Raw genomic sequence first — 17716 nt, 5'->3', positions numbered from 1 at the left:
TCCTCATTTGTTGGGCAACAGTGGGACTGGACCTGGGGATCTGGCCATGGACAAGCAGAGTCTGAGGTTGTCCTCGGGCACTCCAGGTGTGCACAGTGAGGACACACTTCACCTGGGAAAGGTATGACTGAGCTGGGGCCAGGGTCTTGGGATAGACCCCTGGGTACCACAACTCATCCCAGACTCCTCTCCTCTGGCGCTTGATTCAGGGCTGAGGGTTTTGGCCCTAGAGAGGTACTAGGGAACCACGGACAGAGTTAGAGCAGGACTGATAGGACCAGGACAGAGAAAACTGGATGAGGGAGGGTGATGCTGGCACTCCAGGTAGTGCTTTGGGGCACCCAGGGAACCTGAAGGTGCTCCAGGCCAACTCTGGGACTGCAGATGAGCACCCTGCTCCTCTGATGAGCTTCAAGTAAACAGGCGGGGGCCCGGGGGAATGTGGGGGCCCCACCCGGATCTCCTGCCATGGCTGATGGCAGCATGGAGGCACCCCTGCCCCGCACTGTCCTCTGCTCCTCCAATACTGAGACTGGTGACAGGGGCATAGACAGAGGAGGCCACTGCCCAGGCCACCCAGCACCCCAAGCCACCACCAGCCAGCCTGGCTTCCCCAGGCGGTGCCCCCCAGGCGAGGGGCAGGAGGCACAGTGCGTTCTGCGTCTGGACTATCCCCCAGCGGTGGCCATGGTGGCTGTTGGTGGACTGTCCCTCCACTCATCAAACTTCCCGGTTACTCCACGCAGGCCTGGCAGGGACGAGGGCTGCCCCATCTCCAGGAGGGGCACCAGAGTGGGACGGGGGCCATGCCTTGGGGCTAATTTCTGTGCGGGAGGAAGAAGCGAGGTCCCCTGGCTGCTGGCCTACCCCTAGGGGCTGGGGTAGCTGGTCCCGAGCCCACACCCTGTCCTGCACCCACCTCAAGGCCTAGGGTCTCCTGTTGCCTGGCCGAGGGGAAGGGACTATTTTGTGTTTGTGTGTGTGTGTGTGTGTGTGTGTGTGTGTGTGTGTAGGGGGGCAGCCCTGTCCCTCGGGGGCTCCACGTGAGGCCTCAGAGGAGTGTCTGTGAGCCCACACAGGCACAGTCAGGGGTGCGGGGAGAGTGCCTGGGAAGGCGAGGCGCCCCATCCATGCCACCCCCCTCCCCGCAGGATGGACCCCTTGGCGGACACCCTGCGGCGGCTGCGGGAGGCCTTCAGCGCGGGGCGGACGAGGTCCCCCGAGTTCAGGGCTGCGCAGCTCAAGGGCCTGGGCCGCTTCCTGCAAGAAAACAAGCAGCTTCTGCAGGAGGCGCTGGGGCAGGACCTGCACAAGGTGGGCGGGGGAGGGGGCTGGGGGCTGGCTGTGCTGCCAATTCATTCCTATTTCACAGACCCCTTCGTGGCGTGGCATGTGTGACAGCATTCACTCGTCCAAACCTGTGAGGCACGGTCCCCATGTTACTGAGGGGAAACTGAGGTGTGGGGGGGTGAAGACATTTGCCCAAGATCCCACAGCAAGGATGTGGCAGTGCGGGGTGGAGGCCAGGCCACCCGTCCCGGGGTCTATGCTCCTCACGGCTCACAGTGCAGTTCCCAGGGGCTGTGCTGCTGCTGGAGACTATCTCCTTTATCCCAGGGTCAGGACTCTTGGGGACCCCAAGCACTAAATACCCTCCCTGCTCTGTCCCAGGCCTGACCCATGAATTCCATCTCCACTGCAGTCAGTCTTTGAGGCTGAAACATCTGAGCTCCTCATGTGCCAGAATGAGGTTGACCTGGCGCTCAAGAATCTGCACAACTGGATGAAGGATGAGCCTGTGGCCAAGAACCTGGTGAGTCAGCTGGCTGGGGCCGGGGCCAGTGCCAGGGACAGTGCCCAGCAGCAGCTCCCGCCCAGGCATCTTCACCACCCCTGACCCACAGCGAGTCTCTGACTTCCTGGAGATCTCTGTGTCATGAGCACGCCACAACACAGGCACCTTGAGGCCCCTGGGGGGCGGCTTTGGGGTGATCCCCAGCAGCACCTTACCATGTGTCCTGTGCTGCAGTTCACGCAGCTGGACTCGGCCTTCATCCAGAAGGAGCCCTTCGGCCTGGTGCTCATCATCGCGCCCTGGAACTACCCCATGAACCTGCCGCTGGTGTCCCTGGTGGGTGCCCTGGCCACAGGTGAGGAGAGAGTTCTGAGCCCCATGTCTGCCCAGCCTGGTAGCCCTTCCCAAAGGGAGCCCCCTCAAATTCCCTTATGTGGTGCCCCAGCCTCTGGCACATTCCTTGGATCTCCGCCCTGGGTGGGTGTGGGCATACTGGCCTCTCCCCACGCCATGCCCCTCTGTTCCTGCAGGGAACTGTGTGGTGTTGAAGCCATCAGAATTAAGTAAGAGCACGGAGAAGGTCCTGGCTGAGGTCCTGCCCCAATACCTGGACCAGGTGAGGATGACCCCACCCCATCAGCACCCAGGGCCCCTACACCCCTGCCCCTGTCACAGCTGGGGAGGTCCAGCTGTCTCCAGGGCCTGAAGTGTCCCTTGAAACACCTGTCCTGCCTTGCAGAGCTGCTTTGCCGTGGTGCTGGGAGGGCCCCAGGAGACCCGGCAGCTGCTAGAACACAAGTTTGACTACATCTTCTTCCCTGGTGAGGGTGGTGGCCTCAACCAGTGTCCTGGGGGGGGAAGGCTGTGGAGGGAGAGGTGATGGCCAGCAGGGGGGGGAGGGCACTCCAGATGCTCAGCCCCTGGGCCTTGAGAGAGGAATGCTGGGGCAGCAGGGCCTAGGGCAGGTCCCAGCAGACAAGTTAAAGTGGGACAGAGGAGGTGGCTGCCTGGACCATCTGGTTGAGCATGTGGAGGTCAACTCCCACATTCCCAGGGAGCCCCCGGGTGGGCAGGATCGTCGTGGCCGCCCCCGCCAAGCACCTGACGCCCGTCACGCTGGAGCTGGGGGGCAAGAACCCCTGCTACGTGGATGACGACTGCGACCCCCAGACCGTGGCCAACCGCGTGGCCTGGTTCCGCTACTTCAACTGCGGCCAGACGTGCGTGGTGCCCGACTACGTCCTGTGCAGCCCCCACACGCGGGGGCGCCATCACCCGCTTCTACGGCGAGGACCCGCGGCGCTCCCCGAGCCTGGGCCGCGTCCGGCGGCTGCGGGGCCTGCTGGGCTGCGGCCGCGTGGCCATCGGCGGCCAGAGCGACAGGACGAGCGCTCCATCGGTGAGGGGCCCCCGCCCCGCCCGGCCCAGAGAGCAGGGCCCCGTCTTCCTAAACCACGCAAAAGCTCTGTGTGGGCAAGCAGAGGCCCTGGAGGGAGGTGGGGGCAGCGCAGGGCTGGGACCTGACAGGCAGAGCCAGGCTGGCCACGGTGGGGCCTGTGCGCCATCGCAGGCACTGGCCGCCCTCACTGCCACTTCTGGCAGTCACGGTCTCCCCTCCATGTGCAAAGTGCTCACGGGGACACAGCTCAGTAGAGGATGGGAACAGGGAGGTCCCTCTGCTCCCCGTGCAATGGTCGGAGACCCAAGCCCTCTTCCTTTGATGATGAGCCTCCACCTGGCCTCTTCTGCCGCCCCCAGGTAGTGACCCAGATGCTCCATCAGACCAGCAGCGGCATTGTCGGAGGCAACCAGGGCTTCATTCACCTGACTCTGTCGACCTTGCTGCTGGGGGGGGTTGATGAGCCCTGCCCTCCTCTAGAGCCCCCACCCCGACCCCCACCCCCAAGCCTGGGGTTGGTACTCCCATCCTGGGAGGGCCCAGTTTTCCCTTGACTCTCTGTTCTACCTTGATCCAGGCCCTGGACTTCTCAAAGCCTCGGTTTTCTTATCTGCAAAATGACTCTTTGAGTGGCTTGGCTTTCCCAGAGCTCCCTGCCAGCTGTGGGCTGCCGCTACGGCTGGGTGGGCTGCCGGCCTTAGGCCCTCACCTCCGTGCGTGCACAGGTAACAGTGGCATAGGAAGATACCATGGCAAGTTCTCCTTCGACACCTTCTCCCACCACCGTGCCAGCCTGCTCTCCTCATCGGGCCTGGAGAAGCTCAACGAACTCCACTACCCGCCCTACACTGCCCACAGCCAGAAGCTGATAACCTGGGTCTTGGGCTCCCACAGGTGCGCCCTTCTGTGAGCTCCCTGGGCACCTCCAACGCCCTACCCCACCACCCCTCTCTCGATACTTCACAAGTGTTCAGTGGTCCCTGAAAGGTAGGTGTCCTGTCCAGGAGTGCAAAGATCCTATTCTTGAGGCTTTGTCTCAACAGATCCCTGGCTAGTCAGGACCTCTGGGCCTCTGATCCAGCAGTTTTCAGAGCCAAAGTCCTCTCTGCAGCCTCCCGACAGATTCACTGACCCTCTGCTTGGATGTGTCTGGTGATGGAGCTCTTATGGTTAGAAAGGACTCACTTGTATCAGATCTACAATTAGGCTCCCAGGATACAGGGCCATTCCTTTTCCTTTTTTAATAGCAAGGGAGGGGATGGGAAGCCAGGGTGGGGAAGCAGTCCATGGGTGGGAGCTGCTGGAGAGGGGACCCAAGATCGAGCTATGGCCTGAGAGCCGAGCCAGCTACTGGGGCCCAAGGCCTCAGGCAGGGTGATCAACTTTGCCCTTGATCCACACACCACTGCGGCCAGCATGGGCACCTGTCTCATCACAGAAGCTGTCCACAAGGTCTCTGCCATGCACCTGTGCCACTACCTTCTGGTGGCCCTGCCCCCTCAGAGGACAAAGTGAGGGATGGGGGTAGGGGGCAACCAGTGCCTCCTCAGCTTGGTTTCCCTTCCCTGGGCTCCCTTCACTGGGGCCTGCCACCTGTAGATGCTTCAAGCCCTCTGGTCCCTTCCTTCCCCGCTTTTGCCAGAGGGTGGAGAAAGTTGGGCTGTGGTGGGTGGTGCCCCGGTGCTCCCTCCATGCCCTCCCCAAGCCTCCCAAGGTGGCCTGGGGCTCTGCACACCTCCGTTGCCCCTCAGCGGCAGGACCCCTGCCAAGTCTTTCTGTACCAGCTGCCAGGGGAGAAGAGTTACACCCAAGGAAGTAATGGGTGGGCTGGGACCTCAGGATGACTGGGTGAGGGGGCGGGGCCTAGAAGGGCGAGGCCAGATGATGGGCAAGGTCAGGGCCTGGGGGTCAGAGCCCTCCTCTCTGGGACACCCTCCTGAGCCCTCCCCTCCCAGTCCCCAGCCCTGGAGCTAGGACCCCAGCCTCAGGGCCCGCTGCAGGCAGACCATGAGGACCCTGGTCGCCGAAGTCCTGGACTTTATTGAGCTCTTCAATCAGGGTGAGACTGTTGGGATTTGGGGAGAAACTGAGGCCTAGAGAGGCGAAGGCCAGGCCCAGGGGCTAGGGAGCCAGGTTCACGTTTGGGCTGTGACCACCCACCAGCCCTGGGTGGCCCCCACGGCCCTTTCTGCCCTGGGCCTGGAGGGAGGGACAGACTCACTCACCCAGTCTTGGGCACCCAGTCTTTATTGTTTTTTAAAATTTATGGCCTTTCCTGCTTTTGAGATGGAAGCAAACAGAACCGTGGGCAGCGTGGACTTCGCATGCGCACCGAGTCTGGGGACCTGGCAGGCACCGCGCATCCTCAGCTGCCGGGGTGTGTGCTGTGGTGGGGAGACTCCTGGGTCACAGCTTGGGTATCAGAGGAAACTGAGCCCCAGAGGGAGGGATCCCAGGTGCCTCCCACAGGGTCATTGGGATCAGAACACGCCCTGCCCCTACTGCCTCCCAGGAAGCCCACAACCAGCCTGGCCCTCGGGCCACAGGGATCTGCAGAGGGCAGGGGCGGGGGAGGTCCCCAAAGCCTGGATGAGCCTCCCCGAGGCCACAGAAGGCCGAGGGCGAGGCTGTGGGGCGGCCACCGCCCAGTTCACCTGCTTGGAGGCACAAATACGGAACCCTCTCTGTTTCCCAATTAATTCCTCGAGCGTCCCTCTGCAAGTTAGGGAATCGAGCCAGTCCTTCTGCAGACCTCGTCCCGAATGTTGCGGGGATCTGACGATCCTGCCGCGACCCCCGGAGGGAGGAGGAGATGGGGCCGAGCGCGCCGCCCACCGGCTCCGCCTGCCGCCACGTGGGGTCGCTGTAGGGCAAGGTGCAAGCTCCCCGCCCCTGGGGCCCTGGTGTCCTGCAGCGTCCAGGCGGCAGGGCTGCCACGCTGGGGGCCCAGCCCTAGCTTCTTTAGTAACCGTTTCCCCAACTGGCCTTGGGGGGCGGGAGAGGCCTGGGGGCGGGCACATACTCTGTTGGCACCAGCCCTCCCCAGGCCGCCGCAGAGACCTGCCCCTGAGCCCCGTGGGGAGCCACGAGCCCTCCTTCAAAGATGAGTCCTTGTGGGCCAGCGGGGTCCTCTCCAGCCCGTGGGAACCCCCTCAGTATCACAGATGACCAAATGTAACACCTCTGCAAGGGTGGGTCTCTGTCCCAGGGGCCTCCACCTCCTTCCTCCACTGCCCCGTCCATCCCTGCAGGGGACAGCCGAGCCCCCAGCCCTGGGAATGGCCTGGCCTGGGGGTGACCCAGCAAGCTGACCCGGCATGTGCTGAGGGCACAGCGGAGCTAGGCACAAAAGAGAAAGAAATATTGCAAAGAATTTGACATTTCAAAAATTGTTCAAAGAACCAAGTTAACAATTGTAGGAAAAATCAGAACTTGGATTTTTTTGCTCTTATTACAGCTTCGTGTTTTATTTTGAGGTGTTCTCTTACTTGTAACAGCGTTGTAGTGGGCTGGGCACCATCTCTTCAGTGTTTAGGGCTGGGGCTATCTACCTGGAAGGTGCTAAGCTGTGGCAATAATTGTGAGTGATTTCTTCCACAATAATTTATTTTTATTTGTTATTATTTATTTTTAAAGATTTTTTAAAATTTATTTATTCATGTGAGACACACAGAGAGAGGCAGAGACATAGGCAGAGGGAGAAGCAGGCTCCAGGCAGGGAGCCGGATGTGGGACTCGATCCCAGGACTCTGGGATCACGCCCTGAGCCTAAGGCAGATGCTTAACCACTGAGCCACTCAGGCGCCCCAATTTTTATTTTTTATTTATTTGACAGTGAGAAGGAGCACAAGTGGGTGGGGCAGAGGGAGAGAAACTCAAGCCCACTCGATGTTGAGGGCGGAGCCTGATGTGGGGCTCCATCTCAAGGCCCTGAGATCATGACCTGAGCCCAAACCAAGAGCTGGCCACTTAACCAACTGCACCACCCAAGTGCCCCTGATTTCTCCCACAATTTAAAACTATGATAAACTTTTATATTATATTTACTATGTGTCAGACACTGTTAGTTGTTTAATTGAAACCTCAGGGTGATAGGAGAAGATATTATAGTTCCGATTTTAGGGGATCCCTGGGTGGTGCAGCGGTTTGGCGCCTGCCTTTGGCCCAGGGCGCGATCCTGGAGACCCAGGATCGAGTCCCACGTCGGGCTCCCTGCATGGAGCCTGCTTCTCCCTCTGCCTCTCTCTCTCCCCCCCGTGTGTGACTATCAAAAATAAATAAAAATTAAAAAAAATATATAGTTCCGATTTTACAGACAAGGAAGCTGAGGAACGGAGAGGTTAAGTGACTTGCCCAAGGTCACATAGCTAGCAAGGATTTGAACCCAGGCTTTACTACCTATGCCCTTAACGCTAGGCTACACTTCCACAACGGCAACTGTCATTCTAAGGCAACTTGCGTCTCCATTTCTAAACACAGAGCCAGTTGGCATCTCAGCAGACAGCGTGTGGCATCAACTGAGGAAGCAGAGCAGTGACTGGGCAAGGCCATAAGTGAGAGGCTCCTTGGGCAGTGCCTGCTGGGGTCACACACCCCCAGCGGTCAGGGCAGAGGTGGGCCCCAGCAACCCTGGTCTGCGGCTCTCTTCCCAGGCCCAAGACTCCCAGCCGCTGCTGCCCGGGATGCCCATCTCCCAGATGTTCAGTGATGAAGATGTGCTCTCTGAGGGGGAGTCCACTGTGTACCCCGTGTTCATCAATGAGGCCGCCTACTATGAGAACGGCATGGCTGTCATCCAGATTGAGAAGCTCCCACTCTGTGCCTGCCCTGCCGGTGTTGGCCCTCACCCCCACCTCAGGGCCCTAACCCCCACCCAGATCCACCCAGCCTCAGCTCTCCCATCCGAACAATGTGTCCTGAGCCACAGTCCTGAGTCCAGGGGCCCCCTTTGCCACCCGCTATAATACCATGTTTCTTGCTATGCCCCATACCTCCGTGCCTCAGTTTCTCTATAAAATGGAAGATGTGTGGGGTTAATGATTCATATCCTCTGTCCTGCATGGTCCCTCTGTGACCTCAGGATCTGGGGCAGGTCTACCCCAGGGTGGTTCCAGGGGGAGGATCCCACTTGTAGAAAAACTGTGCTGGAGACAACAGAGCCCACCCCCACCCCCACCCCCACCAACCCACCAGGGCCAGAGAGTCAGTCTGAGAGGGCAGAAGCATGTGCCCATGTGTATGCACACATGTGTGGGTGACCATGCGTGTGCCTGCCTGGGTGTTGTGTGTGTGTGACCTTTAGCAAGTCACACACATGCATTCCAAGAGCTTCAGTACCTTGGGCGTCCTTCTCGGGGGGATCTCTATGTGGCTGGGCACACAGCCCAGACGTGCATTTCCAATGTGCAATGTGCCCATGAGGGCTCAGGGGGAGTCAGGGCTGGGGAAGGGGTGGGATAGCCCATCCAGGGGTAGGGGAAGTCCGACCAGGGAGGCTGGAACTACTCAGCGCTCCAGGAGGAAGCAGGCACAAGGTCTGCTGCTGGGGTCCCCTCAGTCCTGATCCAGGCACTATGCAGGGCATCCACGCAGGCCAAACTGGACACAACTTGACAGCTTCCACAGCAACCTGAGCCTCACAGGGTGCCTGGGGGGCCCAGAGCTCCGTGCATGGGCGGTATCACTCCCCAGCCCCTCTGCACCCCTGCCTGGCCCATCCATCTCCCTGCGGCCACAGCTGCCATGTGGCCTCCTGCTATTGAGCAGTGAGATGAGAAGGTGTGAAGGATACGAGGACACCAGGGACAGGCTGGCAGGCAAGATGGATGAGGGGGCAGGGGGGCCAGCAGGCGCCTCCGGCAGGAAGGGCAGGCCAGCCATAGAGGAGGTTGTGCAGAGGGGCGCGCCTGTGTGCATGGTGTATGTGCAAGAGAGAGCATGTATATCCATGCACACAGGAGCTTGTGCATCCGTGCACACGAGTGATTGTGGGCATCAGGCCTAGAGCTCATCTGTGTGCATGTGGGTCGGCATGTCAGTGTGCTCAAATACTGTGAGGGGGTGTTTCCCATCACACAGATCAGAGCTGCATGCAAGCACGCACACACACACAACACACACACACACACACACACACAATCAGTAGCCTCCAGAACCGCGGGCCAGCCCACTCCGGGGAGCCTCGGCTGAGGGGGTGCCCCCCAGGATTGGTGCGAATCTCCCAAGCCCCCCCCCACCATCTCTCCCCTCTCCCACTGGCCCCACCGTGGATCCTGGGACAGTGCGGCATGGCTGGCCACACCCCACTGGGTGGCCCCTGAATGCTGTTGGGACCCTCACAAGCACAGAGAACCGCACCCCCCACCCCGATCTTGCCCCACAGCAAACTCCAAAACTGGGCATGGCTCTGCACCAGGGGTCCACCCATCTCTCCCAGCTCGGCAGGCAGGGATCTGGGGTGTAGGAGACCAAGGCAGGGTCTTGGTCCCTAAGCTGAAGGGAGGAGAGGTCTACCCCCTGGCATGAGGCTCCAGGGGGAGCCGGGGTGTCATCGTGGAGAAAAGCAGCCCCCCTGACCCTTGGTCGCTCCATGCCCACTCCCAGGTATGGGCCTCTGCCTGCCCCACGTCCCCAGTGGAGATGTGTTGGGGGGCTGTTTAGCCTGCCTTGGGGACCCAAGTCAAGTATGCAGAGCACAGCTGAGGTGCTGTCGCCTAGTGCTGCCCTGGGGGCTGGAATACCCACTCCCAGAGAGGGCTAGCTTGGGGTCTAGCCTGATAACCCTCCCTGGGCCATATGGCAGGGATGAAATGGCCAAACAGCATTATCAATTGATAGCAACCAGTTTGGGGGTAGCCCCGCCCCTCTTGCCTTTCTGACCAGTGATCTGTGTGTCCCCTAATGGCCAGCCCAGACAAGCAGGGGCAGCCTGGAGAAGGTGCCTGGTCAGGCTGGATAGAGCACACAGACCTTGGGCAGAGCAGACACCTGCCCCGGTGACCCCTGACCTGGGCCGGGCTCCCACCCTGTGGGGACTACGCAGGCACTGTCAGTCAGGATAGAAACAGCGCACCACTGTCCATCCCAGATAGGAGAGAGTATGCACTTACTACAGTTGGGGAAACCGAGGCACAGAGACGGTCAGGAATCCAGCAGCATTGCACAGCTCATGAGTCAGAGCATGGGCAAGCCCCAGCTTCCTGCCACCCAGTCCAGGGGCTCCGCCTCTGCCAGCACTTGCTGGTGCTGCCCCCTTGTGTTTGCTGCCCCAGTTTCCGGGCCACGCCACACCAGCAACCCCAGGTCAGGGATGGGGTCCCAGTGAGAGGGCACCACCTCTACCATCCAGCCCTCAAGCTCCTGTGGCTTCCGAGGCCTCCCCAGCTGCCCCCAGGCCCTGTAGGCACCGAGCCCCTCCTGTCACAGGGCCTGGGCCCCAGCAGGTCCTCAAGATGGGCCCCCACCCTGCGCCTGGGTCCATTGATCGGGAGGGCTGGGGGTCTCCGAGCTGGGGAACGGAGGGAGCCGGGAGAGAGGGCCGGGAGGGGGAGAGGAGGCTTTGCAACGTCAGAGCCTTCTTCCCACCTGCCCTCCTCCCACACAGCACACGCCTGGAGCTGGACAAGCCCAGCCAGCAGCCTCGTGCAGTTCATTCTGAGTGGGGCTTGGACAAGGGGCCCTGTATACCCCCAGAACCGGGGGCCCCCTCCGCAGAGACCCGGTGCCTGGCTCCGGTGGAGAAGCGGGACCTGAGTGATCGCTCGGAGGGAAGGACGGTCCTGCAGAACGGAGCTGTGCCGCTGATTGGGCCGGGACACCAGGAGGGGCTGACCATCCTCCCAGCGGGCAGGGCCCCCTTGGGTGGCAGCGGCAGCCGGCCCTCCTCCGGGAACCAACGTCCAGGCTGTCCCCATGGCAGGTATGGTGCAGGCAGCCAAGGTGGCCCGGTGGCTGGGCTCAGGCTCCAGGGTGAACGGGGCAGGGCAGGGACCGGGTGTGGGGACCAAAGAAATCCCGCTGGGCCCGGGTTCTAGGCAGGAGGATGGGGCAGGGGCTCCCCACATTGAGTCTCAGATCCCACCAGGGCAGGGTTGATGGGCTCACCCGGGTACAAATATGGGGGGTACTGACAGGTGGGGTAATGGAGTCATTTCTAGAAAGGGAAAGCCTTCTTAGGCATGGATGACCCTGAGCCTGTCCCCTTCCCTCTCTGGGCCTCACCCATTGAGTATCCAGGTGGGGGGCCAGACAAGAAACCTCTAATTTCCCCTTCAGACCTGACTCCATGCTTGTGGGAAATTGTCAAATCCTGACCCCAAGGGAAGGGACAGGCCCTTCCTGGGTTCCAGAGAGCACTCAGGGGTGGCACGTTGACCTAGAGGGGCAGGGGATGGGTGACCAGCCTGCAAAGGCCCCAGGCCCAGGGAAGCCATGAGCCTCTCCCTTGGGGACCCACAGGATCCTGGAGCTGGCGCTAGCTACGTGGATGGTGGATCTGCACAGGGCAGCTGAACAATGGCCTGTCTGATGGCCTGGTCCGGGTGGTGGGGGCCATCAACCCATCCTCCTTTCATGCCCTTCTAGGGGACGCACACCTAGTGTGGCCCATCCCCTCTCAGAGAGACCCACCCACTCCCAGACTCCCGAACTCCTGGGGGCTTTAGTGAGGTGTCACCTTTCATTTGCAGTCCTCAGGGCTGCTAAATATGGGGCCACCAGCCCTGAGCCCCACACTCAGATGAGGCACCTACTGTGTGCCAGCCCTGGCCAGGCACTGCCCAACTGTTAGCTCATGACACGTATACCACCCCAGGAATCTCCTTCCACCCATCTGTCTGTCCATCCATCCGACACCAAAATCCACATCTGCCCAGGGGATCTCAGTTTTACCAGGCTCTAGGCCCTTTGGGGGCTGCTACAGACTAATAGTCTGTTTTTCAGGATTTTTTTTTTTCTGGTTTTAATTTTTATATTGTGGTAAAAGGTACAGAACATAAAAATTTCCATTTTAGCCATTTTTTAAGTGGACATTCTGATGGCATTAAGTACATCCACACTGCTGTGCACTCATCACCTCCATCCACCTCTAGAACTTTTGCATCTTGCAAAACTGCAACTCTGTCTGCATTCAACGCTCACTCTCCCTCCCGTGGTCTCCGCCCCTGGCAACCACCATGCTACTCCTGGTGGATGAATCTGAGGATTCTAGGGACCTCTTATAAATGGAATCACACAGGATTTGTCCTTTTGTGTCTATCTGGCTTATTTCACTTGGCATAACGTCCTCAAGGTCCATGCATGCTGTAGCATACTGCAGAATGTCCTTCCTTTTTAAGGAGGAATAATATTCCATTGTCTGGATAGACCATACTATGCTCATCCATCCTTTCATCAGCGGACACTTGAGGTGCTTCCACCTTCTGGCTATTGGGATTAATGCTGCTGTGAACACTCAGGTACACATATCTGTTAGGGTCCTTGCTCCCAGAAATGGAATTGCTGGATCATACAGAAATTTTATTTTCCAGCAGCCGCACCTTTTTACATCTGGCCAGCAATGCACAGGGCTCCAACTTCTCCACGTCCACACCAACACTTGTTTTTGTTTGGTTGTTCCTTTTTGTTTCGTTTTTGGTAATAACCATCCTTACAGACGTAGAGTAGTATCTCATTGTAGTTAAGTTTGTTTTTTTTTTAAGAGTAGAAGGTGGCAAAACTTTTGGCCAAGGCTTGTGCCAGGATTGTACATTAAAAAAAATGGCATTTTGGGGACACTTGGGTGGATCCTGGGGGCCTAGGATCGAGTCCTGCATCCGGTTCTCTGCAGGGAGCCTGCTTCTCCCTCTGCCCATGTCTCTGCCTCTCTCTATGTGTCTCTCATGAATAAACAAAATCATTTTTTTAAATGGCATTTTTAGGAAAACGTGAGGAGGCCAGAGCAAGAAGACATTAGGATGGGCTGCCAGAGTTAGAGTTTGGGCAGGTTTTTGAAGTCAGACATGGGTGAGGGTCTCCAGTGGTGATTCCAGGATCTCCTCTCGGCTCAGATCTCCTGGAGCAGCACCGGGCAGCGGGGTCCCCACGGAGCTAAGACGCTCATCCCCAACTCCCACAACCTCACATATCCTATCATGCATAACAGGGGTCCTTTTTAAAGGGTCTGCTGTGTGCCAGGCACTGCATGCGTCGTCCTCACAAATCCTCACGTTGACCCTATGAGGCAGGTATTAAGAACCACTTGTGACAGATATGGAAACTGAGGGTCTGGGAAGTGAAACAACTTAAGGCCATGAGGCCATTGATGACTCAAAGACTCCCTGGGTAAACAGGCCCTGTCTCTGGCCTCCAGGAGCTTTAAGTCAGCAATTACCTCATGAAGTGATGCGCAGTCAGGGGCACTATGGGAACACAGGCCTGGCAGTCAGGAAGGGCTTCCTGGAGGAAGAGGCACCTAAGTGCAGCCTGAAGGAGCTGGCTTGGTGGCATAAGGGTGAGCAAGAGGGGCCCACACTTTCACCCTCTCTCCCCAGCCTTCCTGTCTGCTGGCCTCGGGGTACTTGCGTCCTCAGAGCCCTACACCCTGCCCATGACCAGCTCCAGCTGGGAGCCCCGGCTGGACTCCCCATTCTCGTCAGACCCTTCGACCGGGGCCCAAGCCACAGTTGAGCCCAGCAAGCAGGGCCCCAAGAACCCACGTGTGTCCAGCGTGACAGTTCAGCTGGAGATGAAGGCTCTTTGGGAGGAATTCAACCAGCTGGGCACAGAGATGATTGTCACCAAGGCAGGCAGGTGTGAAGAGTGGGGGCGTGCGTGGCGGGGACAGGGGGCCATGCTGGAGCCGCATTTGGGCTGCTGAGCACCTGTCCCCTGCAGGAGGATGTTTCCCACCTTCCAGGTGAAGATCCTGGGCATGGACATGCTGGCGGACTACGCCCTACTCATGGACTTCGTGCCTCTGGATGACAAAAGATACAGGTCTGGGGGCTAGCCGGGGAAGCAGCTCAGATAGCAGGGGCTGAGCCAGGGGCCAGTTGGAGCAGTGGCAGGGAGGCCAGTCCTGGGGCACCAGTGGAAGCCCGATGGCAGGGGGGAGCCCAGCTCTGGGCTAGCCTGGGCAGGCAGAGGGAACTCAAGCCAGACAGCGTTCGGGGCTCTCCCATCCTCATGTGTGAGACGGGGACAGTGCATGGGCAGTTATGCTGAGGGACGGCCCCTCTGTCCCGCAAGTCCTGGCTCCAGGTAGGGGCAGCAGATGAGTGCTGTGGGGTGCAGATGGAGCACCCCTGCCATTGCTCTGCTCTCCAGGTACGCCTTTCACAGCTCAGCCTGGCTGGTGGCAGGCAAAGCAGACCCGGTCACGCCAGGTCGTGTGCACTTCCACCCGGACTCGCCGGCCAAGGGCGCGCAGTGGATGCGCCAGATTGTGTCCTTTGACAAGCTTAAGCTGACCAACAACCTGCTGGACGACAATGGCCACGTGAGGCCCCAGCCACAGTAGGGAGGGGTTAGGCCAGGGCTGGGGACACTGGGGCCTGGTCATAACAAAGCCTGAGACCAGGGCTAGCTGTGCCTCTGATGCGCAGAAGCCTTGAAGCACCCCCAACCCCTACTGATGACCAATGCTGGGGGCGAAGTTCACCTGGCTGTGGGCTGGACAGCAGAGGGGACTGTCCAAACAGGTGGGTAAGTGGGCTGGAGGTGTGGGAATGTTCCAGCAAACACTGTCCTCTTTGTAGAGGGGGCTAGGCCCATGGTAGGTGCAGGAATACAGCATGGTTGCCACTTTGTCAAACAAAGATCCCTGTCTCCATGGGGAGGGATGCAGGTGGTGAGCAAAGAATCCAGACTGCCCTGTGTGCAGTGTCTCAGATGGTGACAAATGCCAGGAGAAAAAGGAACCAGGGAGGGGGGCTGAGACAGAGGTGAAAGTTCCGTTCAGGGGGTTCTAGAAGCCACTGAGGCAATATTTGAAGAGAGATCTAAAGGAAATGGGGAAGGGAGCCTGTGTACCAGAAGTGGGAGCTGTTGCAGGGGAAGGGACACTAAGTGCAAAGGCCCTGAGGTTGCAGAATGTTTGGCCAGTGAAGGGGAAGTGCAAGGAGGCTCCTCACGTACGTAGCTGAAGTGGGGTGAGTAAGGGAGAAGGAGGGAAAGAGACCCCGAAGCTGCCAGGGCTGATCTGCGCGGCCAGCTGGCTGTGGAGAGGGTTCTGGCTTTTACTCTACGCAGTGGGCACAGGAGACCTTTGAGTCGGGGGTGACATGCTGCAGCTCACTGGGGTTGCTGTGCGCAGAATGGACAGGGAAGCTGCAAGGACGCAGGGAGACCAGTCAGGAGGCAGCTGAGGAAATCCAGGGGGACATGACGGCAGCCAGGCCAGGTGGAGACGGTTGGGTGGCAGAGGTGGTCAGGTTCTGGATATTTCCGAAAGTAAAGCTGACAGTGAGGCGTGGGTGTGGGAGAACGCAAAGTGGCAGAGACGCTCAGACACAAGGGGCCTTTGCTGCAGAACCGCGGGCTCTCCCGGCCAGACTCTGCGCCCCCCCCAGCCCCCCCCCCCACCGGGCAGCCTTCCCGCCCCAGAGGGGACTTAGCCTCGGGGGGCTGCCACTGCTCCCCTGCACACCGCCTTCCGCAACCCCCCACAGATCATTCTCAACTCCATGCACCGCTACCAGCCCCGCTTCCACGTGGTCTTCGTGGACCCTCGCAAGGACAGCGAGCGCTACGCGCAGGAGAACTTCAAGTCTTTCATCTTCACGGAGACCCAGTTCACGGCCGTCACAGCCTATCAGAACCACCGGGTGGGTGGGGCCCATTTCACAGGGACGGAGACTGAGGCCCCAGGCTCTGGGCTCCCACATGCTCACAGAGCCCTGCCCTCTCTCCTCCCCTAGGACGCAGCAGACCCCTGCCCTCGGTCATTCCCCTGCCCTTGTGCCCACTGGCTCTATGGCTCCCGGGCTGAGGGGCCCAGGTCCCAGAGCCTCCTGTTTAGGGCATCCAGGGAGACGGGGTGGCTGAGCCTGGGGCCCCGCAGCCTGTCCCTGGCTTGGGGGCTGGCCCATAACCACACTTTCTCCTCTGCAGATCACCCAGCTGAAGATCGCCAGCAACCCTTTTGCCAAGGGCTTCAGGGAGACCGACTCGGACTCCTGGTACTGTCTGGGCCTGGCATCTCCACCTGGCTGCCCTTAAACCAGCCCCTCACCCCTGTCCCCAGGCCTCTTCTAAATCCTCCTGCCCTGCTGGGAGGGTCATATCCACTGACTCGTCCTGGGGTCCTGTTTGACTGATCACGCCCCTTGGCCTGGGCTCCCCGCTTGACCTCCTGCCTCCATTCTTGTTTGTCCCATCCTCAGGACTGTATCTTCCCGAACCCTGCTCAGCATTCCGGCCCGGAGTCCCAGCAGCCTCAGCTCCTGCCTGCTGACAGGCCCCGCAGAGCAGGAGAAAGGTTAGCCCCCAGGCTTACAGACCCAGTAGGCTCACAGCCCATGTGATGGGCAGGAAGTCAGCTGACAGGGCCACAGGGCCTTCAGCCTGGGGCTTCAGCATGTTCAGCAAGCCCACTGGGCACCTCTTCAGCCAAAGTGGAGGAAACAGAGATTTCTGAGACAATTAGGACCAAGGGCAGAGAGAACAGGACAGGGACAAGGTGCTAAGAACAGGGGTGGGAGGTGTCAGGTGGGCTTCCTGAAGGAGGTGGCTCCTGAGCTGGGCCTTGAACTAGGAAGGGTTTGGACAGTGAGAGAAGGTGGGAAAGAAGGGAGGGAGAAGGAAGAGCAAGGGCAAAGGCTGAAAAGGGGAGGAATGGGATGGGAGCAGGGAAGGAACAGGGAGGTTGAGGATGTGGGGAGGTCTGGGGTCCACTTAGACCATGTCCTCCTTCAGACCCCAACAAAGCTCCGGCCTCTAACTCCAGGACATCTGCCCGGCTGCACCATCAGCTGCTGCCCCCCCCTGAGGCTCTGCTGCCTCCAGCCACCTACCAGCCCCTCAACTACCACGGCCTGTACCCTGGAGCCCCAAGTCCCCTCAGAATCCCTAAGGCGCGACCAGCACCATACCCCCTGCCCAATATCCAGGCCGGCAGAGATCAGGACGGCCTGCCCCTCCCAGCTAGGCTGGGGCTCCTGTCCCCCACTGCCATGCACTTAGGGCCTGTCCAGGACCCTTAGTGATGGTGAGGGCCCTGTGGACAGACTCCTCTTGCCCTGAACATTACTCCCTCCAGCCTTGCCTCTGCAGAGGCCCTGTCCCCTCCCAAGGAGAGCAGGGCAGGTGGAAGCCCAAAGAGGAAGGCTACCTGCCCAGAGCACAGCAAAGCTGAGAAAGTTCCAGGATTGGAACCAGCTCCCCGCCCCTCCCCAGAAGCTGTCCTCTTCTACCTTGAGGGGTGACTCCTCCAAGCCCTACTTTACATTAAACCATTTGGCATGAGTAGTCAGAGCACTTCTTTCCTTGGGGGTTGGGGTGGAGGGATTTAGGAACACTCAGACCCCAGATAATGGGCTGCAGAG

At 59.6% G+C, this 17716-nt stretch overlaps 2 protein-coding genes across 3 annotated transcripts; both read left to right on the top strand.

The window, feature by feature from the left end:
• Window positions 1-838: 838 nt before the first annotated feature.
• Window positions 839-8218, top strand: LOC144293146 (aldehyde dehydrogenase family 3 member B1-like). Its single transcript, XM_077864272.1, is given in 17 exon segments — window positions 839-1314; window positions 1703-1813; window positions 2030-2150; window positions 2326-2411; window positions 2535-2616; window positions 2850-3057; window positions 3059-3194; window positions 3554-3712; window positions 3772-3856; window positions 3920-4088; window positions 4538-4705; window positions 4946-5042; window positions 5150-5199; window positions 5201-5256; window positions 5461-5519; window positions 5522-5575; window positions 7847-8218. Coding segments are annotated over 17 exon segments (2115 nt in total). The 5' UTR covers window positions 839-1152; the 3' UTR covers window positions 8159-8218.
• Window positions 8219-15151: 6933 nt separating this feature from the next.
• TBX10 (T-box transcription factor 10) lies at window positions 15152-17639 on the top strand. 2 transcript variants are annotated; one of them, XM_077862641.1, is made up of 5 exons: window positions 15152-15304; window positions 15842-15997; window positions 16284-16351; window positions 16556-16650; window positions 17088-17639. In XM_077862641.1, exons 1-5 carry the CDS (start codon window positions 15182-15184, stop codon window positions 17372-17374), a joined length of 729 nt encoding a protein of 242 aa, XP_077718767.1. In that variant the 5' UTR covers window positions 15152-15181; the 3' UTR covers window positions 17375-17639. The 2 variants fall into 2 exon arrangements, with proteins under 2 accessions (XP_077718767.1, XP_077718768.1); XM_077862642.1 differs by having other exon boundaries at window positions 15166-15322.
• Window positions 17640-17716: the final 77 nt, after the last annotated feature.

This window comes from Canis aureus, chromosome 21 (genome assembly GCF_053574225.1).
Source record: "Canis aureus isolate CA01 chromosome 21, VMU_Caureus_v.1.0, whole genome shotgun sequence".
Classification (NCBI taxonomy): Eukaryota; Metazoa; Chordata; class Mammalia; order Carnivora; family Canidae; genus Canis; species Canis aureus.
Note: the sequence above shows the minus strand (reverse complement) of the source record. Positions and strands in the feature narration are given on the sequence as shown.